The 22,860-nt window shown below is 38.2% G+C and overlaps 2 protein-coding genes across 3 annotated transcripts in view; one reads left to right on the top strand and one right to left on the bottom strand.

The window, feature by feature from the left end:
• Positions 1 to 4,436, top strand: part of frem2b (FRAS1 related extracellular matrix 2b) — a 61,022-nt gene extending 56,586 nt beyond the window's left edge. The window contains exons 22-24 of the mRNA XM_044118490.1: positions 26 to 213; positions 304 to 450; positions 2,266 to 4,436. Coding sequence (XP_043974425.1) covers positions 26 to 213; positions 304 to 450; positions 2,266 to 2,769 — 839 coding nt within the window. The 3' untranslated portion in view covers positions 2,770 to 4,436. The remainder of the gene's footprint in view (positions 1 to 25; positions 214 to 303; positions 451 to 2,265) is intronic.
• Positions 4,437 to 5,660: 1,224 nt separating this feature from the next.
• LOC122832090 (tripartite motif-containing protein 3-like) lies at positions 5,661 to 21,989 on the bottom strand. Of its 2 annotated transcripts, XM_044118488.1 has the most exons (13): positions 21,809 to 21,988; positions 14,337 to 14,517; positions 13,162 to 13,402; positions 12,902 to 13,053; positions 12,612 to 12,792; positions 11,132 to 11,861; positions 10,885 to 10,988; positions 9,939 to 10,106; positions 9,685 to 9,853; positions 8,436 to 8,495; positions 8,137 to 8,207; positions 7,495 to 7,635; positions 5,661 to 7,408 (listed from the first exon to the last, which is right to left on the bottom strand). In XM_044118488.1, the coding sequence occupies exons 2-13, from the start codon at positions 14,480 to 14,482 to the stop codon at positions 7,256 to 7,258; spliced, it is 2,316 nt and encodes a 771-aa protein (XP_043974423.1). In that variant the 5' UTR covers positions 14,483 to 14,517; positions 21,809 to 21,988; the 3' UTR covers positions 5,661 to 7,255. The 2 variants fall into 2 exon arrangements, with proteins under 2 accessions (XP_043974423.1, XP_043974424.1); XM_044118489.1 differs by lacking the exon at positions 8,436 to 8,495 and having other exon boundaries at positions 21,809 to 21,989.
• Between the last annotated feature and the right edge of the window lie 871 nt (positions 21,990 to 22,860).

Below are 22,860 nucleotides of genomic sequence, written 5' to 3'. Positions count from 1 at the left end.
CTTTTTTTGTTATTTGTTTGTTTAGGGGACACAATTTATGGGAGAGTGATGGTGGATCCAGTTCAGAACTTGGGCGACTCCTTTATTTGCAACATAGAGAAAGTGTTCCTCTGCACTGGTGCTGATGGCTACGTCCCAAAATACAACCCAGGCAACTTTGAGTTTGGTTGCCTGGCTGATGCTCCGTCCCTTCTGTACAGGTTCAAGATTATTGTGAGTAAAAGATAACAAGCCCCCATGTCAAGATGTGTTCTCTGTGGCCATTGGTACCTTGGTGTTCATTTAATGAATTTGTCTCTATAGGACAAGGCCCAGCCAGAGACCCAGGCCCATTCCTTTGGCAATGTTGCCTTTAATGCTTTCCTGGCAGTGGATGACCCTGGTGCTTTGGTTCTGGTCAGACAGTCTGGGGCAGATGGTTTCAGAATGAATTCTGCAGCTCTCTTTCAGGTCAGTGTTCATCCTTTAAAAAAATCATACAAGTATTTTATCAGCATTTTATTTGGTTACCTAATTCAGCCTTACAATTTCCATTAAAACTGGTATAATCACAACATTTCCCCTGTCTATTAACTAATCCGTAAAGAATAAAAATAGATAAGAGTCACACAAAGTGATTATAAGATGTTTTTTTCTCTACACATTTTTGTTAACAAGCTGTAAGAAAAAAAAAAGATTCACTGTTTCCACTTAAAAGTTTCCAGCAAGTATATAATTCTGGCTTCTAATGGCCTTGAACAGCACAGTCAAGTATGACTCAAAGTTTCAGCCTTTCATCATGTCTACATTGCTTCTTCTTCTAGCCACTGAGTCCGTTTTTCTTGGCTTATTAGGAGGAAAAAGGATCATTTGGTTCACAGTTGGAAGGTGTTCTGCAACAGCCTGAATGCTTCTCTGCTTTAACTGAACTGCACAATTTATGAACTCTGTTCATGTGAAAATCACATCATATTGTTTATATTAACTAGATAAATGGCAAATTAAATATATATATTTGCAGAAGTCTACAATAATGCAGGAGAGTTCAGTGGGTTCTTCAGTAATAATTTTCATAAATATCAAACCCTATATTAAGGCGAGACAAGGAAATATTTGTTTCTATAGCAACGTTGATATACAAGGGCTTTGCAAAAAATTACATATAATGTTGAAAACATAAAAAAACATTAGAATTCTCTATATTATGAGCTAGGGGGAGCGTATTGAACAGGCTTTAGCCTTGAGAAACCCCAATTGTAATATCTGCTAACCAATATTTCTATTCAAAAGCTCATGAATTTACATTCCACTAACTTTACTTAAGAGTTTAATTTCAAGAATAACAGCATTTCATTTAAAAAAAATAATTAGGACAGATATTTTGGTTTGAGGTGAGCATAGGGTGTTCTTAATCTTTCCTTTTTATTTAGTGTTGTAGCATCTTGGTGCTTTATTGTGAGTATTTTGTACTAATGGGACAAACATGTAACAATATGCTCACAGAAAGAAAAGATGTTGAAAGTAAAGTACTTAAATAAAGTTAAATATTTTCCAAATTGAAAATAGATTTCTTTTTTGCCTGTTTAGGTTTTTTGAAGTTGGGCCAGAAAGTTACTCATGTAGGTCAGAAGCAAAAATGCAGTCAGGAATTTGAGCAGAGCATAGTGAAGATTCAGTTACAGCTTGCAGAGCTTGCACAAAGAGAAGAGGACATGGAGTGCAGGCTTAGTAACAGGAACAACCAAGGAAGAACAGAGGGAAAAAAAGTAAGCTTATATACAGAGGTGATGGTGGAGAATGACATTGACTGCAGGTGTGTTCCTCAGGGGATTAGAAACAGCTGTGCAAATTTCTATAATTGCTCAGACTTATTTTTGCTGTGTTTTTAGAGCTTTTCGCATTTTATTTTTTGTCTTTAAGTGTAAATAAAAATGTGCACATTGACTTTATGACCGTTTCCATAAAATGAATGGATCTATGTATAGTTTGATACTTGCTAGGAGTTTATTATTTTTCTTTCGCAGTGGACTGAGATGTTTATTTTTCTAATGCTATGTCGAGATATTTAATAAAGAAGTTATGTACAAACATTTTGGAGTCAGACTCAAGAAGTTTTCCACAAATTGTATCTAAAATATGTATTTTAATGCCCATAAGGGGGTGCTGCAACAATATTTTATATGAGAAATGCTTTTTAAGTGTAATTGTTTAAATCTATTCATGTAGACCCATAAAAGAATGACAAATTGAAGACTTTTTATAAGTCCCTTATTTTGCTTTTGTCAGGTGGCTGCGGGGAGAGAGTGGTACATTCATACAATCTACACAGTCCGTTCCCGGGACAATGCGAATCGGGGGATAGGGAAGAGAAGCTTGGAATATCACGCGATCAGCCAACACTCGGATCGTCTACCTAAGGGTCACCATCGACCCAGAAGGTCTTCCAGCGATGAGCCTGAAGTAGTTGATGAGATTGGCATGGAAAACAACCGTGGTACCAACATCTTGCACATCTCACTGGACCGTAGCAGCCAGCAGAAGATGAGTCCAGAGATAGAGATCTTCACCAAAGGAATCATCCCCCATGAGCTCAACCAGAGAGACAGTGACGATAGCCTTGTGTTAATCATTGGGATCTTTGTTGGATTGCTCCTCACTGTGCTTCTCATTATTGTAGTGGTCTTACTGGTGCGGTCCAAGCAGGAGAAGAAAGAAGTACCCAGGAACACCACCAGTACAGAACCCATGATTACTCAAAACCTCAACAAAAGTGACAGTTCTGAGGTCTAACACGCCAATGATTGACAGATGTGGTTAATTTTTGTTTTGAAAGTGCCTCACAGTTAGCTGAAAAATAAGTTAAGATTTCACATGAAGCAACACAAACAAAAGCTTTGATATTATTCAAAAAATGACTTGAAATATTTCTTCACTTCCAAAGACAGGGAGTGGACCAAGCACTAAGTAGGTGATGGACATAATTAGTTGCTGTCTCAAAGTACTTGTCAAGTTGTCAGCACTCACTTGCTGTTATTGATTGGCAATAAAGCCACTTGATCCAAAAAAAGGTATTTTGTTTCCAAAGGTGCTACAGGAGATCCCCCCATTATGTTGAATGGCTTTGGCTGTTGAATATTACGCAGACGTTATTGTAAGAAGACTTTGTAGACACTGGCTTGCTTACACTGAAAAAAAAAAAAAATCTTTTATCAAGAAAGAGTTGTCTTTAGATTCAGAGTGTGCCTAAGACGTTCCCAAGACTTTGAGATTTATTCTCTAAAGTGTTTCTTCAGCGTCATCAGCAAAACATACATTTAAATTAAACAAAACATTTTAATGAACATTTCTGTGCTCATGTGTCTGCATGCTTTTAAGTTTTGTATTTTAAGCAGTCTAACCACTTATTTGACTTTGTGAAAAAATTTGTCTAATCTACTGTATTTTTTATCACCTGTCGTCACACTGTATATCCCAGTATTTATCCATAGTTAACTGTTTGCATTCCCTTGGTATTTTGCTGTTGAGACACTGTTTTAAAACAAATCTGGATTTTTGATTAATATATGGCACTGAATTAAAGAGGAGCATTTCTTTTGGTATTACAGCTGATTTTAAGACAGCTGGTCTGCAGTGTATATCTTATACTAATGGATCAAATCAACGTTTTTAAAGAGGAACCATTTTACACACTTGAAATAACTTGTACACACTTCATTTGTGTTGACTGGTGGAGTTTTGTGGCGACTACTGTGACACTAAATTTTTGTGTCAGCTGTGCTGTTTAGTTAATTTTTATCATATTACACACAAAGGGAGTTCAATGTTTTCCTCCAATCAATGTTGTTCACCTTAAAATATGATTTGCTACTATTAAATATGTTAAGTTATTTTCAATGCATTATGTCTAGGAATGAATCATTCATGCCTTTTGTTGTCTTCTTTTTGAGAATATTAAATATTAATGCACCCTGTTTTAATTGAAATACATTTTACTGAGTTGAAACTTTACCTTTGCTCTTCGTCATGTCCAGGCACCCGACTGCCACAAAGACGATTTCCCCTTCTTCCTGTTTAAACACTGACTTCATTATATATTTTATAAATGTTCTGGCATTTGCAGTTTATTTTGAGATTAAAAACAGTTCTATGCAACATCTCTAATGCGTATATTAAATGTCACTGTCAAGCCTTTTTTCATAGTATTGTTTCACAATCAGTTTGCAACTTTACATTTAACTCTGTATTTGTGTCTTGTTTTTAACATGTGCTTTGAGTGCATTCAGAGAGTTATATGTATTTATGTATATACATGCCCTGTATTTTACATTTAAATGTACTATTTGGAAGTTTTGGGAATGGTTATTGTCTTAAAAAAAAAAGGCGTACTGTATTTGCTGTAAGAATTTGTAACATAGACCTGAAGTTCAACATGGTCTGCAAATAAAATAATTTTCCAAGTAAAATCTTAGACATTTATGGGTTGCAATTATAGTAAAATATTGGCACGCTTGAGAAATTTGCTAAGTCATACAGTGGGGCAGGAGGAATAGAATAGAAAAACAACAGTTATCAAATCTGTAATAAAAAGAAAAACTTAATTATTTTTGGAAAAAGTAGTGTTTCAACAGTTTTAGCAATGCCCAACCGCTTTCACATCTTTTAGTCCAGTTTCCGTGCTCACCACAGTTCTGAGACTGCCCTCGTCAAAGTGTTTCAATGACTTTAACATAACTTGACTGTGGAAAAACCCCAGTGTTGGTTCTGTTGGACCTCGGCAAAGCATTTGACAGGATTGACCATGACATTATTGAAGTGACTGGAGAGCTGGGCTGGACTCTCTGGTACAGTAGTCAATTGGTTTTAATCTCACCCATGCAACAGGAATTCCTTTCTATGGCTTCCAGAAAATAAGACAAAATTATAAACTCATTCAAAAAAAGGTTTTGACCCATATAATAGAAAAGATTGCTGATTTGACACCCTTTCACAAGGCGGATAAAGCTACAAAAGGTAATTACTAAAGAAGCTGACTTTTCTTAGTGTTGCAGCTAAGCATAGGTATAGTAAGTTTATTGGAAGATAGAACTGGTACAGAAAGGGAAAAACTCTTTCATAATTTTGGGAGATTGCAATATAATCAAAATACTGTTTATGGATATTGCCAAGGAGATGAGAAACACCCCAGCAGTGTCACAATAGTCATCACATCTATATCACTATTCATGCAAAAGGAGCCTCACCAACAAGTGTTTGTATTTTATAGCAGTGGTCCCCAACCACCGGGCCGCAGAAAATTTAGGAAGGGTTGACCGGTACGCTGTACTAAAAAGGTTGGGGACCACTGTTTTATAGTACATAAACATTCTTATTACAATTTATGAAAAAAAACATATTTATCTTTTGCTATTTGGATTTATTACACCTATAAACTCTCTTCACTACAGTAAGGGATAAGTTTATTGTACTAAAGGCAAAACAAACAGTCACATTCATTACCATTGTTCAGTAAACCATGTGCTTTTATTACCAGTGCATATTCATAGAGAAAACATAAATATGGGTAAGATGAAAAACCTAAAACACATTTAAATAAAATAACAGTTAAAAAGGCGAGCATTCGACTCTTAAAAGACATCATTGCTTCTGTTTGGCAACAGTTTAAACAACAGGTTGAGATTATTAAAAAAAAAAAAAAAAATTATTATACTAGTGATATTTGAGCTCAGAAAGCACCACAGAGTGAAAGACTAAAGTCAGTGCTTGGATGATAAATAGCGCTGTGGATAACTGAGTGGAACCAGGAGCCTGTCTCGACTACATCCTTCTTCTCTGCTGAAGTAATGAAGCATTACAACAAATGAACAGCAGGGGCAGCACTAGCAGCAACAACACCCTCTGCCACAACTCTGCTTTTGAATTTGTTTGGCATCATGAAGGAAGGAACATGAGCAGAAAAGACAGGTAGCTTATAAACTCATCATTCTTAAGCGTGGATGTGTTCACTAGCCAATCCATCTATGAAACAGCAATACACATAAATCATTTTTTATGAAACCACAAATATGTAAACATCTTAAAACAGAATTCAGATCGCATTTCCCAAATTTAAGTAATTTTAGTTGGCCAAATTGACATACGTGCATAAAACATTGAAATTCCTAATATTGTCTAACACTTTTGTATAAACTTTGAGGGTTCTCCTGAGATTTGTGCAGTATTATTGCCAGATAGCAGCGCTTAATAAAAAGGTATTAACTAGCTTATTATAGGCCATAATTTAAATTCAAATGCTGAATGTGGATTTATTTCAAATCAAATTTGCCATGGAAATAAGCGGCACCTCTGCACAAATTCTGGGCCTGTGAATTCTGCTTCAAGTAGGAAATCTCCGTTAAACTTCAAAGAAAAAAAAAAGCAAAGAAAAAATTAGAAAAATAATCTGTAAAGACAGAGCTAGTAGAAAATAAAATAAATTAGCATTTTACATCAATTTTCCCTTTAAAACAACTATAAACGAACAAAAACAAGATAATTGTGCTGCTTAAATCAGCATTTATATGACACTCATCTCTAATGCATGTGCTGTGGATGTGGTTCAAAAGCTCCTTCAACAGCTGCCACGTGTAAAAAGTCCGAGAATCCTTCATCGTTTACTGCGCTCTGAAAAGGCAAAAAGACTGTGCGCTTCAAAATCAAACAGCACTTACATACAGAGTGATTTAATATACACAATGTACATTCATGTACAGTATATACAGTACATACAGCAAAACCAATGCACAGATGGTGGTATTTATGATAGATGGTGGTAAATGAGAAATGTTTACATTTCATTCAATTGCTAAAGAAGCAGAGCACTGTTCACTTCACTGTAAGCATTTTAAGGTATTAACAGCTAATGTGCACTATCCCGTTGCCTAGAAACTGAAAGGAAAAAAAAAAATTTCATGCATCAGGAAAGGTTTGAGCTGATTAAATATTTCAGTCTATATCTTAAAGTGTTACCAACAGCCTGGTTGAATAATATCACACAACAATGCACATCCATAGATTTGTGTGGCCATTTGTCCCGAGGATGCTACATTACTGAGCTTGAATAAAAAGGAGAACCAACCTTCAATATACATCGTAAAAGGTGAAACAAGTTGACGGTTATATCTGAGAAATATGCTGATGTGCACATCAAAAGGCTGTACTGGAAATATCATTGCACCCTGTGGATTACATTTGTTGTGTTGTCAGTGCTCCCAGTTGAGGAAATGGCCGTCTCGAGTCTCTACTGCAGGTAGCGGTAGACTTTAAAGCAGTGGTTTCCGGAGTCTGCCACCGCCACATGGCCGTCGGATGTAAGGGCCAAGCCTTGAGGGCCGTACAGCGGGTCAGCTGACGTGTTGATGTAGGAGAGGAAAGACCCTGAGCTGTCAAACACCTACAACAAAGAGACCGCCCTTAAAACAAATATTCAACTGATATCATTTCCCCTTTTTGATTTACAGTTTGTATTCTGAAACAAACCTGGATACGACTGTTGCCCCAGTCTGCAACAATGATGTTTCCATTGGCATCAACAGCCACGCCTGTTGGAGCGTTGAACTGGCCGTTCCCTTCACCGTGGGAGCCAAATTTGAACAGGAACTCCCCATCAGCATTGTATACCTGTCAGCAGGATTAAATGTGAAGAAGAAGAAAGAGAATCTGTGTTTTTTTTAATCAAAGGAAATATGCATACATTAGGAAGAATACAGAAACATACCAACATAATTTAAAAGAGCCCAAACATTCAGGTTAGATAACTGCTGGACTAATGTTTTTATAAAGTACACCCTAAATACAAAAAAAGGAAAACCCTCCATTCCTTTCATAATTCCTTAAAAGTTGTTTCCATTCTGGAAAAATAATCTATTTAAGTTAGTTAGTTTTTTTCAATTCTGATAAGAGTGATCAAACAGGCAGCAAGAATTGTGTGTGTAAGAGAAGCTCCACAAAAAAAACAAAAATAAAATCTGAAATATGCACCGATCATGTTATTTATTCAGTCCAACATGGAAAAAGAACTGTTTTCATGCTGTTGATGCATGTTCACAGACCCAACATCAACTTTAAGTTTTAGGTGAGGTTTTGTGTGACATGTACTCTTCTGACATAGGAGCACCTTACCTTGACTGAGTGGTTGTGAAAGTCTGTTACCACAATCTCATTTTTGTTGTTAACAGCCACAAAGTGAGGACCTGAAAACAGTACAGCAGACAAAAAGGGGAAAGAATAACTATGAGTCACCTGACGAACAACACACAAGAGGAAGTTCCGCAAACTTTGAAAACCACAAAGAAGAGAATCATCTCAGAGACAGCGGATGGTGTGAAATAGAAAAAGATGTGACGTGACAGAGCCGATGAATGAACATTTAAAAGTTTGGGTTTTTTGCAGTTCAGACTTATATGGAATTCATTACTTACTGAAAAGAGGGCCAGATTTACTAAGCTTTGATTCCAGTGCAATGTTTGCACCACTTTTCTCTAAAAGAAAAAAAAGAAGTGAGAAAAGAAATTTAAAGAACATATGAGTGTCATCTTGAAATGCCTGATGGTTATCTTTCCAGCATCTCAGGAAGGCACAAACGCAGCATGCTGCTTCATGCTTTAGTATCTTTAAATGTATGCCTCTTACTGGATCGGTTATGAGTTAGGAAAACAGAAAGCATAGGACTTACTAAATTATTTATACAACTTGAACTTTTTTACAGTGTTGTGTTACAACCACAAACATCAATATAGTTGTTTGGGATTTTATGTGATAGGTCAACACAAAACAGTGGATTTTACAATGCGGAAAGAAAAAAAAAAAAGTACAGTTTTCAAATATAGTTTTAAACTCCTTTCTCAGTCATTAGCTGCATGTCTTTAAGAGTACAACTCAACTAGAAACCAACTTTTTTGCCAATTTTTCTATGCAAAATAGTTCAACATTCATAAGATGAAAATCCACCTGTGAACATCAGTTTTCAAGTCTTGCCACAGATTGGCTCAATAAGAATAAATCCATTCTTATTCTGTGTGGTTAGTGTTGTTGTCGTGTAGGGAGGAAAACATTTGTCCCAGGTCTCAAACCTTTTCCAGAATTTTTCATGTTTTCTTCCTGAAGTGCTCCATTGATCATAATCCATTTTCCCATCAAATATGACCAGCCTCCATGCCCCTCTTAGACCACAGAGTGGCACTAATCCTCACACCCAAGGTGTGGCATTTTACAGTCACCATGGGCCTCTGGGATGCTTCTCTGAATAATTTCTTAATAACTTCTCCATAAACTAGATAGGTAGATTAAGGATTGTACTATTTAGTTGAGTTTTGAGAATTGCACTTGATTTTACTTATGGTATAAACAACCATGAATACATTTTTTCTTCCACTCCAAAATTCTGAGCTACTTTGTCTATCACATAAAATCCCAATAAAAAGTAGTAGATGGAAGCTATATTCAGGCAAAATTTGAAAACTTCAAGATGTATGAGCAGATTGTGGATAAATAATTCAAAAATTAAACATGCAGAAATCTACACTCCAATCTTAAACAGCAGCATACTGATCACTGAAGTACTTTTAATTTGAAACTTTAGAGGCATGTGTAAATCTGGCCCATATAAGTGCATTTCCTCCTGCAGTAATTTTTAAACGGTCACACTTTGCATATAACAGCAGAAAATACCTGCAAAGTGTCGCTCTGAGGTTCCTCTAGCTCCAAACTTTGTCACCAGCTTCCCATTTGATTGGAAGATGAAAACACAGCAGGCTTTGTTATCAACAGCGATTATATGTCCATTTTTATCCACTGCCACACCTTTGGGTCCCATCAATCTCCCAGCACCGATTTTACTCTGCGGATGGATGAGTCAAAGAGATTTTTAATCACTTAGCTTGTATTATTCACTCAAGTGTATATATATAAAAAATATGGCTCACCTTAAACTTCCCGTCCGAGGAGAAAATGCTAATCCATCTGTTGTCATAGTCGGCCACTATTATGTCTCCATTCATGTCCACCGTTACTCCCGTGGGACGTTGCAGCTGTCCCGGAGATCGACCTCGCACACCAAACCTCATTTTAAACTGGCCCTCGTTGGAGAACACCTACACAAATAAAAATATAACTCCGGGTTTCTGCAGGGACTACAGGGGTTGGAGACAGAAGTGAGTCAGTGGCGAAGACGAATGTCGTCATGCCAACCGACAATAAATTTATACTCAAGGTCGACGCAAAATAGCAAACTAGCTCACTAGCAAGGTTAGCACCTAGCTTCTATCTTCTCCTGTCACAAAACGCAATGATGTCTGCGCGCAATTTTTTCTGTTTTCTTGACAGAAAAGTCTCACGAGAAACAAAAAGAACCAAAAACAGAATATACGAGAACCACTCCACCATACAATTTGAGACTTCTAATTAACATTATTAAGTAAGGCCAAATATTTCGGACATTTTAAGGTCTTACTTTTAAATACATGGATTTAAGACTTTTTAAGGATGTGGAGACCCCTGTCAAGATTGCTGGAGGAAATAAACGGTAACAAATGCTGCCTTCCAGTTACCTTGGAAGTGGAAACACGGAGCTGAATTTGACATCAGACCCGAGGTAACAGCATTAGCCTATAGTTTATCTAGTTGACGCCAAAATGGCGTCAACTAGATAAATTGTTTGTAATAGATCTTATAAACATTCTTTTAAACTGTACTTTTCGTAAAGACCACTTAAGATTTTTCAGTTTAGAGTTGCAAGCGCTACATATAACATTGATTTAAGATGCACTTTTACATCCATTTCTTACTAATGTTGATGTGAGCAGCGGCCACAAGTTGTAACTGGGGGTAGGAGCACAGCATAACTATTTCAGGATTATAGTAAACAATGACCTGTATGCACTGGTTGTTGCTGTCTGCCACCACGATGCGGCCATTACTGGAGGCTGAGATGCCCTGAAGATTTGTGAACTCTCCTTTGTCCCGCCCTCTTGTCCCTGCCATGAGAACAAAACCTTGGGTTATTTATGCACACTTCAAACTGTACATTTCCATTCACCTGCATGATGCTCAGATTATACAAATCTGTTCATGTGTGTAAACCATCATGCAACAAAAGAGCTAACAGTTTTCCACCCACCAATTCTGTAGATCAGCTCGTCCTCTATTGGGTTCTCCTTTTTCTTGGTGGTGCTATACATGCTGGAAGGCCTGCGTACAGCCTTCTGACGGACATGGCCCCCTCCTCCGCTTGGGGACTTCACTCTTCTCTTCACATCCTCCGGAGACTGAAGGACATCTGACGGTTTGACGGCCCGGAGGCGGAACGGACTCCCCCTCACAGGCTGTTCATATAGCAGCAGAGAGAAGGTGAATTCTCCCTCCGTGCGGAGGGAATACCCGACCTCGTAGGTGCCATTTTTGTTGTCCACCACCTCAGCGTCAGTGCAAACTCCATCTGCAGAAACTATTTCTGCCTTCAGAACAGCATTCCCAGATTTCACCAGTTCTCCGTCCTTGTCTTTGGTAGTGACCGTAATGGTGGTGTGCTGGCCAACGACTGCGTGTCGCAGGCCTTCACCAGTGGCAACACTTGTATGGCCCACGGCCCCCGTTGTGATGAGGACCCCCAGGTTCTGAATAGAACGTCTCAGTCCATCGGTTTCTACCTGGCATTCCAGATGTCCGTTTTCATGAGGATGCTCAGGGAAGCTGTGTCTCGCAAGAGCGCTGACCCGCTCGCCCATTTGCTTCTGAACCAGAAGGATCTCGGTGGAGCTGCCATGGCTAAGAGCATGTTCCGTGAAGCTGCAGCTGCTTTCAATGTTTTCTTTGCCCTGAAGCAAAGAAGTCAGCTGGGTTTGAAGCACCTAAAGATGAATCAACATGGACACATTTTAAGATGTAGACCCATACAGTGCCCTGGATATGTTATCAAACCGCAAACTTAAATGGATTTCAATGGGATTTTATCTTAAAAAACAGTGATTTCACAGTTACCTTGATTCTTATTACTCCTTGGAAAGATAACTTTAATGATTCGTTGGTTTTAAAAGTAACCGTGTTGGATTATACATTACTTTATTAGTTACTTTTAATAGATACCAGGCTTTGTCACCTCAACTAAAAATGACAACCAGAGTTTTAAAGGCAACATTTCCTCTACTACACTGGTAGTGGGAGACTTGAGACGCACCCGTCTGGTTTTGCACCACCTAAGGAAACTTGCTTTGTCAGCTTGGGTGTCCCGTGCTGTGACACCAAATTTGATGTATTTTTAGTAATGTGTTAGAGCCCTTTTTTCATAACGAGTAATCTAAGGAGCAAGGACATCACTGGATAGATCCAACACAAAGCAGAAGATATGTTTAAATTTGAAGGAAAATGACAAATTATGGATTTTTACATATAAAAAACATCTGAAAAATGTGGCATATTCAGCCCTCTTCCATCTAATGTCTAATGTGACAAAATCTGGAAAAAAAAAAAAAAATCAAGTGGTGTGAATACTTCTGAAAAATGCTGTAGCAGGGCAAGTATTGCTTGAGCTAAAGTGCTTAAAATTATAGCATATCTGTCTTCTGCCCTGACGCAAATCACACTAATTATAGCTCTCTGACCTTTTGCTTGGTGCTGCAGATGTTTTCCACCTCTGTAACGAGAGCAGTCTTGCGTTGGTGCATTGCCTTCTCAAGCTCATCAAAAGTATTACTGATATCAGTCACTGCCTCATTTTTCCTCTCCGTTAGCTGCTTAGAGATGTCATTGACCAGCCCGATGGCAGCGGTCAGCTGAGGTAATCTTCCAGAAAAAAATGTGAGCACAGGTTAAAAAGTTTCTGACGTAAAGCATTTTTAAATTTTGAAGTAGATCTTTAACTTGTGATATATCAAATCCCTTAAAATCCTACCTGTTGCGCACAGTTTCCAACTGATTTTTAAGAACCGACTTATGCTGCTCCAGCACATCCCTCAGAGGAACGGTCACATGTTCCCTGTGTTCCCCCTCTGTGCACTCCAGACACATGGCTGTCTCACATGATTCACAGTAAAACTCCATTACCTACAGAGGGAGCAATAGAGCATGGGGACAAAATAGCAACAGGTTCCTCAAAGCCAATTTTACAAAAGTGAAAAAGTTCTGTTTTGGTCATATTTATTGGGGTTTTACCTTTCCTTCATGATTGGGGCAAGAAAGGGGTTGACAGGTCGAGGCTGCGTTGGCTGACTCCAGTACGTTACACGCCTCGGCTCGACTGCATTCTGTGTCTCGCTGTAACACTTCCATTAGGTTTGTGATGAAGAAGTTGTTCTGAAGGGCTGCCACGCCCTTCTCTGGCAAGATGGACGTCTGTCTGCATACTGGACAGGACAGTGTCAAAGACTGGGGAGGGATGTAGTTCTGTAGACATCTACAAGAAAAACAAAGACAGGAGAGACACTCAGACATGAATCATTGTTACTATTGTTTTTACTAATCTCAGAAGCTAAGCGATAAGCCATAAGCTAGTAATCTAGAGAACATAGTTTTATCTGTTAATCTTCAGTAATTAAAGGGTTCCTAAATTATTACACGACAAAACACCTAGATGTTTCTAGACACAAATGTCCAGAGCTCTCAGTTCCTTAAGTCAATTTTAAATGGTAAAACAAAACTGTTCACTGTGAACTATAAGTTTTAAATAATCTGCAAAAGACAAACTGGAAGGAAAAGCATAAAGGAGGAGAGAAAGCATGGGAAAACAGAAGGACATAAAAATAAGAAGATAGTTTCTTTCCTTACTTGTTGCCCTAACAAAAGAAAAAGTAAAATGTGGAAAGAAGGAAGGAAAGGCAGAGGAAGGAAAGATAGTAGGCAAAAGGAGGAGGCAAACAAAATAAAATGAGAAAAAGGACAGAAAGGTACAAAGGAATGAAAGAAAAGTAGATGAACATTGGAAAGAAAATAAATAAGAAAAAATGTAGGGGGGAATCAATCAAAGAGGGAAGAAAAGAAAGAAGGATACAAAGAAGAAAATAAAAAAGGAAAGAAGGGAGAAAAGTAGGGGAAAGAAGCACAAAAGCAAGGTAAGAAGGTAGGGCAAAAAAGAAAGCAAAAACACAAGAAATAAACAAAGGAAAAAGTCAAGCAAAGAAGGACAGAAGGAAGGAAAAGAGGAAGAACAATTGAAAAAGCAAAAAAAAAAAAAAAATCAGAGACAGATGGAAGACAGAAGGAAACAAGGAAGAAAAGAAGAAAGGGAGAAAAGGAACCCTGAATATAAAATGCTTTTGCGGTCATTAATCACAGTTTACCAGTCACTTCAACACAAAGGTAAAATTGTATCTGAATGACAGAGATCTTACTTCTCACAGAACGTATGCAGGCAGGGCAGAACCTTGGGGTTGTGATACCGGTCCAAACAGATGCTGCAGACCAGGAACTGCTTGTCTATCTGCCTGACCACAGGGCTGGTGCTGCCGGTCTCACGCTTAGCCATGATAAGTGACATTCAAAGGTGGAAGGGGTGAGGGGAGACCACTTAACCTGCACACACAAGGAGGAAGAAACAGAGGAAATGTTAAGAAAAAACCTTGAGGAAACATTCATACAGGATGAGGAGGGAGTGTTTGGTTCAACAAACCGAGGAGGAAGTGACTCATGGTTATGCTGGGATTATAAATCCTCCCTTAAATACTGTACCAGCTGGCACTATATGCTCCTCCTCTCTAAACAAACTTTGTCAGACATTTAAGACTTTCAGTCAAAGATCATTTGACTTGCAATGTGAAAAATTCCAAAAAATTGAAAGCAGAAAAAAAGCATGTGATTTAAACCACAGAGCACAACAATGACCTCAAACTGGTCTGCACAAATATGTTATGTAAAACTGTTACAATGCATCTCATGTTTGATTCCTGGTAATAATTTGCCATACGCTGTGCCAGTTTTATTATTTATATGAAGTTCAGATAAGAGGATGTCACGCTGGGTCTCTGCTCAGATGAAACTGTATCACTGGGCCAAGCAGAGATTAACTCTGCATGTCTATGATGTGTAGTACATCTGTCATGTTGTACACAAGCATCACAAGGGATTAAATCCAATCTGAAAACGTACTGCTGTATTGTGGACACCAGTGAGAACAGTTATGAAAGCATCAATCTATATTTCACATCTGAATCAGATTTCAGGTCACAGTTTGAGAAAAAAAGCGAAGAAAAATGGGAATTAGTAACTATTTCCTCCCCCATCCTCCCTTTTTCTTTAATATTAGTAGGATATGTCTCACTTTATTAGACTAATGAAAGTAGCACAGTTTGGTAAATGCCCCACTACTGATCTTAACTCATAGAAATACTCAAGATGACCTAAAAAATAAAAAATGACAAAAGAGCGACAAGCAGTTTTGGCTTTTTTAGTTCCCACACTATCAAATTTTTATCAAACTCAAAAAATGTCCTAATATATAAGAAACCATAAGAATTAAACTCATCTGTACAAAAACAAGTAATGTCAATATTAGAATGAACTATACATTCTAAAATTATGATGGTTGACTTAATGCAACAACAATATAAATAAAAACTAGAACCAAATAATATTCTGTTATTACTTGTATTACTAAAAATAAAACATTGAATTCCTCCATCTGACAGAAAATAAGTTAATGGTTAAGAATGTAAAAACTAATCTCTCTCTTCCATCATCATCATTTTGTGCCAACCACTTTCCCTGAGGTTTATGAGCTTAGTCACTAGAATCAATATTAAGATATGGACCTGAATGATAGTGAAGGTCCAGTTCAATTAGCTAAATGCGTTACTGAGAAGCAGAGTTTAAATGCATGGCAACCAAAATATTTAAATCTTCTAGATTTAAAGTCCAAGAAGTCATGTGTGATATTGCACACAATGAAAAAATGAAATGAGGTCAAATCTGCAGTGTTAAAAGAAATGACTAGAACAAGCCCATCCTGCTTACCGCTGTGCAACAGGATGAGTCTGGATCCATGACCTCAGTCAATATTAGTTTCAATCTAATTTTTGGTAAAATTTAAGTCGACAATTGTTTACTTGACATCCCTGAAAATCTCATTTGGCTCATATCCAAGCAGAAAGTTAAAGCTTGGTATACTTTTCCGTCCTACTTTTGCTTTAAATGCATACAATCTTTTTCTTTGAGAGCAAGAAAAAGGAAGTAAAAAAAAAAAAAGAAAAAGAAAAATCCTCCCCAAATTCCTTCCAGTTCCTTCCCCTGACTCAAAGCAGGCGGAGTTCAGGAACCACCTGTCTGGCTACCGCGTTGACGGGGAGACTGTGAACTGTGCTGCCTGTCTCACTCCAGCAAGCGGGCCTCAAATGCAGCTGTTCCTCCCTGCAGGAAAGGCAAAAACAGCCTCCAACAATGGCAGCAGCTCTGCTCACAGCTACACTTCATACTTCATGTTTCATCATTGCCATTTTTTTCCTCAGTTATATAAATGCACTCAGTCAGAAGGCTTCATCTTGGCCACAGACATCTTGCGATTGGAGGATTTTCTCAGGCACACAGACTCGATTGTTTCTGCTTCCCAAGTGATTAGAAGCAGAATCCCTTTCACTGTCCACACAACAAGACCTCGCCCAACTCTGTAAGACCCCCCCTCTTTCCTCATCTCCCCTAGAAGACCTCCCCTCCCCATGCTGTTTTCCCTGCAGCACGGGCAGTGACATCAGGAGGAAGCTTGATGAGCCAAAGCCCTTCAGGCTCCTCCCCCCTCTCGGCTCGCTGGCCGCACACCCTTTTGGACTGCGACCATCTCCCCCACCTTCGCTTCCTTTCCCTCACCGCTCCTCGGTTCTCCCAGCAGCCCTTCTTGGCTCGGTTCCTCCCACTCGCCTCACCACAGAAAGATCATCTTTCTTTAAAAACAGTCTCTGCCTGACAGCAAGCCTTAGATGGTCCCAGTGAACTAAAAGAAAAGCTAAATAAAAATGTGAATAAACTAAAAATCAGTGCAAATGATTAAGTTTGCAATCATTGTTCTGAGTGAGATAGTTAATGACATTTCCAGATATATCAACAGTGGCACCAAAACAAAAAACTAGAGTCGTAGTACTAGCAACCTGGTTTTATAGACAACAAATGTGTATACAGACCTACTTTATTACTTCAGATGTAAATACATGTGTGAGCTCTATTAGCACGCACAGAAGGCAAATGTTTGCCAATTCAGCTGTTTGGATGCAAAGTATTGTTTGGCACTCTCTCCCTGTATTTACAGTTAAGTGGCTTAACGCCCTCCTGCGGGGTCAGGTCCTGTCTGCCATCTGGATTACTGGGTCTAACACATTCAGATGACACCATTGAGTTCATTCAGCTTAAATCTGGGAAGAAGATAAACTCTTCATCTGCACAGAAAATGTTAAATACGCTATGGTTCTCCTCAGACCAGATAAGGTAAAGATACACTTAAAAGCTGGATTCTAGGGTGGTTTTGTGTGTGAAATAAATTGTTTGTGTACTTAACACTATTTTATTGAAACAGGTTTCTAACAGCTCTATGAAAATTATTCCATAATCACAGAAAACAGAGAGGCCCACCTAATGTGGTTGGATCTGCTTTGTCAGGCTGGACATGTAATCTCTGTCTTTCTAGTACATTAACTACTAAAACAAACTTTTCCCTACAGATTATCACTTTGTACACTACACTATGTAACATGTCTGTAATTTTTGATGGTGAATAATTAATTTCTAATTGCATTTCATTTATTTTGAGATTACCACCATGTGATAGGATAAAGAAACTGCAATTGAGGTAATTCTCAAAAATAAAGTAGAAACATCTAAATTACTTCTATTTAAAAATTAACAATTACCACCAACAACAACAGGGTTGTAAGTGTTTATTGTGTAGATTGTTATACCCTTCTGCCATTTTTTGAAAGCATCAATAAGTACTGTGTTTAGGTTTCTACAGAAGAAAAGCTGTGTTTGAAAGGCTCCGACTGTATATAGTAGACATGAAACAAAGTTTCAAACATTGAAATAGAGAAATATACAATACAATCTATGTACTTTTATTTAAAACTGCTTCCTGATCAGCCCCTATTCTATTAATGGTATTTTCACACTGTTACATTAATATGAAGGAATGGTGGCTCTCTTTTAGTTTTCACAACACAAGTAATTGTGTTCTTCTAGACCCAGCATAAGTCAAAAGAATTTGTGTGTAAGAAAACCAAGGAATTACATTCAATGAGTACACAAAGTAGTGTGTAATAATAAACAATAGGGATTAGCTGGCTAGATAGTTAGCTAGCTACATATATGTAGAGCTAGAATGGTGGCTAGCTAGCCACATCGATACAAAGCCAATTTTTAGTTTTGGGGCTGGCACTTTTATGTTTTATGTTTAAAAGAAATTACTAACATCTGTGGACTCAGATGTTTTTGTGCATCCCTAATAAATATTTTAAGAATTTACTACTTCCGTGTGAGACTACAAGCGCAATTATTAGGATATTTATCCTGGTTGTTGTGTAGCACAGTAGAACAGAAACCTGGGACAGTTTGTTTGAGCTGTTGGCTTTGTACTGGTCAAGCAAACTTTGCCAAAAGCCTCACTGACCTGAAATCAGAAGTGTTGGCCCTCTGTGATATGCTGTCAAGATGAGGGTTTAAAAATAGACTGCAGTTTATGTTTCAGCCACTTGCTCCCATGTCTTCATGCAGTAATTGTTCCTGCAGTCTGCTTACGGATGTCTGTTGACGGATAGTTTCTAGGTATAAAGAAGGCTGCAGAGCATTACACAGCTAGTCAGGCAGATTAAAGTGGTAAAGGCAGCTCAGGAAGTGCTTTCTATATTGCCTAAAGTTCCTTGTCAGCAGTAATGCTCTAACTATTTTGTTTGAGCCTTAAATCCCACTGTTTTAAAGCAAAGTATTCACTAAGCAACAAATCCAGAAACAGGCAAGCTCATTTAAACGCAGCTCTAGCATACTGACTTCATTGTTTAATTTGTGATATCGACAACAATCCAGGGAACAGGAACTGTCGGTGACATTTGAGAGTTGCCCACAATTCTTTTTCCTTCTTCCCTTTTTTAAAAAGAGAGGCTGAGAGGGCATCGGGGGCGCTAAAGCTCCATGATGACTCATCAGTCATTATTCACATAACAAACAGTAACTTGGACAAAAACTAAGTAGCCCTGCTGCCTCCGCTTGGCTGCACCAGTTGAAGGAATCTGTCTGAATACATCAGTCTCTGTCAGAAAGGCCACGAACATGAACTTCAGTATGAATTTTAGTTTTTCATTAAATGGCAGAAAACAACCTGTGGTGTGACAGGTCAAGGTCTCAAGACTGCAAAACTATAGACTTCTCTTTGTCAAATTATTTTCAAAGAGAACAATTTGAAAAAAACTGAGCACAGAGTTTTTATTCACTAACTGCAAGGACATTGAATGCATTATATATTTAAATTAGCTCAATACTGCCAATTTATTCTACGTATTCACTTAAAATTTTACATTCTAAGTAATCTTCGCTGTAAGGCTGATAAACTGTAACAGCCTCTGAGTGGAGATATGACAAAGTGACAGCTTCACATTGGCAAATATCACTCCATGCTATCGCACTACAAACAGTGGCAGAAGATAATGCAGCATGCTGGCCATGCGTTTGCAGGCACAACATGCATCGCAGACTCTAGAAAAGGTCAATCATTCAATCAATCAAGGTCATCAGCAGTGCCTGCAACATTCACACACCTGTAGAAACAACAGAACTATTGTGTGTCCTCTGATTCTGAGCCACATTTCAGTGTTTATAATATATTATCTTGTCCTATGGAAATAAAATGACAATTGCCAGCCAAAATATTCAATTACAGAGGGTCAGTGTGTGAAGTGGAGGAAAATATAATTTAAACTTTTAGATAAATGACTTCAATGGCTGCATGATAAGAAACTAAGGAAACTAAAGATTTATTTGAAAATATCTATGCTGGTGGTGTGGCAAAGCTCAAATTTATTGATCCAAAGTGAATGTTATATTTTACGTAGATTTATGAGTTATATAAGAGACAATGAGCATCTTAAAAGGTCCAAACTTGTGTCTCAAGACTATTAAAATCCTCAACTATGGTTCAAAAGTAATTTAGTTACATTCCAGAGAAAGTGCTGGAGTGACCAGTGTTTTCTCTGATCACAGAGCATAATGTGACACAGTGGTGCCCCTCCCCCACCTGTTGCTACCCACCATCACTGAACTGCCTGAAAGAAGGCTTTTCCTCACTTACAAGAAAGACTGATTGACTTATTTAGAACAATGACTAAGAATGACAAATCTCAGTTATGTTACAAAACATAAAAGTAGCGCCACTCATATTACTGTGATCATTGTACAGACACATTTATATATTGTCTCCTTTGTTGTTACACACAGCACTGATATAACTGCTGCATTGCTTTAAAACTACATTGGTTAATGTATTTGACTGCAGCTGTACTGGAACACAAAATCTACCTATAATCAACCAACTAATACTGATGTGTGTTTGTGTTTCCCTCTGCAAAAACCAAAAGGTGATAATAATCTGAAATTCTACATTTTTGCTAAAGTATTTAATATCAAAAAACAAAGAAAAGTTTTAAAGATATTATAATTAAACAATTTTCTGACTGAAACTACTTTTTGTTGTCGTTGTTTTTTGGATTTACTCAGTAAGTACTCTTGCCCTAAACATTGTATTTATGGTTTGTTTCTTGGTTAGTGTTATAACAGTGAGCACTGAATTTAAAAACATAGAGTCCCTGATTGTTCTATTTTTATTGCCACATGATCAAATCTGGGTTCAAATGTCATCCTGTATCTGGCCAAACTGGACAAAAATTTTTAAATCCATTTCAGAAGATGCACTGCTATCACTTTCCTTTGTTTGAATACAAACAAGAAGGCAGTCTGAAGATCGTCATACTGAGTATGAAAACTAAGAAATCTGAATCCCTGTCACAGACATGGAACAACTGCTAAGTATCTGACCTCTGGCGCAGCATCCAGGACCATCTGGCAACCTCTCAGTGACCCAGTGAAAGCAGCCAGAGAGGAAGGCGGAAAAAAATAAATAAATCACCTCAACACCTCCATAACCTACTCTCATTAAAGTAATTATGTTGCTTCTTTAACGTAATTAAAGAAGCAACGACATCAAGGGATAAAAAGACCCATCAGCTCACTGTTTAGGCCAGAGGTGCAAGACTGATGCATCCCTCTCAGAGCTGTTGCTGCAGTGCAATCGCACAAGTAGTCATGGGCTGACATATTTAAAAGAGCCTCTGAGAGCTCCCCAGCAGCAAAACTCTATACAAATCCCGATCAGACATGCAATCAAAGATCCCCCTAATCCTGGAAACAAAAGAACATGTAAGGCTGATTGCAGAGCCCAGCCCTCGGACTGCAGCAGAGATGCCCACCTGCCACAGAGCCCAGCCGGCAGCCAGCTCAGAGCCAAAATGGAGAACTGAGTGGGCTGCTGGAGGAAGCAGCAAAGAATTAGAGCACACCAGAATAATTTTTATGCATACACAGCTAAAATAAAAGCCTTCAACGCAATCCCGCTGTTAGATAACGAAGAGAACATATACTATAGCAAAGAACGCCACGTTATCACAAATAAAGCGCCCCTCTATGATTTATCAGTGCACAGCAGCTGCTTGAGATGGGCCAATCAATTATTCATCTGCTTCCTCCCTCCCTGGTCATTGCATTATGGAGGACTCCAAACAAGATGAGAAAGCAGAAACGCCATCCCGCAAAAACAAATGACAAGCCCAGATTGGATTGTACTCACACACACTCCCAAGCAGGAGGAACCGGAGGGTCAGCACTGCAGGCGGTGGAGAAAGATTTCCATTGTCAAGTCTCCTCAATTCTCAACAGAACCCACAGACAGGGCGACATAAAGGAAAGGGCAGGGTCTGTCTGGAAGAAGACGGGGACAGTAAGGAAGAGGACGCGGGAAAGGAGGAGAGAATGGGCGTGCATTACAGGCAGCATTGGTCAAATCTCCAGTGGGAGGAGTTGAAGAAGCCAATAGAAGAATGAGGGGGCAGGGAATATGGAAATGAACTGACATTTCAGGATCTGACTGAAAGGAAGAAGCCTGTCTGGTGCAAAGGGGCTTGGCTTTTTTAGCAACCACCCATCACCCTTAAAAGGACAAAGGATGCAGTTTGTTGCAATGAAAATTCAGATCGCTGGTATGCAAAGTATTGCTAGACTGTGAATACAAAATAAATGTAGATTTAGAGAAAACAGATCTGTACTAACTGGTCTGATTTACCTACTTTAGAGTTTCATTTTACTCTGTTCTCCACAGAGCGATTTTTTTTTAAACTATAAAAAGGAAATTGTCAAATACTCAAGAGTATGATGTCAGTGAGAGTCATCACCATGGCCGGATGTAAGAGGATGGGGGCCTGTGGGTTGGTAGTGGTGCCACCAAGAGGAAGGGGGTGGAGAGGGGCCACATAAATTCACATCCACAAAGAAATTGTAAAACTGGCCTGTCTTTGCAGGTGATCTTCTATGGACAATATTATGTATGAATTTAAGACAGGAAATGAAAAAAAAAATAAATAAATTCACTTAGGTGATTATCTATATATGTTGTTAATGTCCTTCCCTGGAGCATTTTAATGTCCAATTACTGTATATTAAATCACCATTTTCTTTTTCTTAAAAACATTAACTTTTATAACATCCAACTTTCTATCATTAAAGCAAAGTATAAAAAAATGATGGATAAGTATAGATTTTTGGCACTTAAATTTTTTTTATTTTAAAGTTCCATAATTTCTAAAATCATTTATGAATATAAACTAGGTCCACCAACCCTAAAAA

This window comes from Gambusia affinis, linkage group LG06 (assembly GCF_019740435.1).
Source record: "Gambusia affinis linkage group LG06, SWU_Gaff_1.0, whole genome shotgun sequence".
Taxonomy (NCBI): Eukaryota; Metazoa; Chordata; class Actinopteri; order Cyprinodontiformes; family Poeciliidae; genus Gambusia; species Gambusia affinis.
This window is presented reverse-complemented; position numbering and strand designations above follow the sequence as displayed.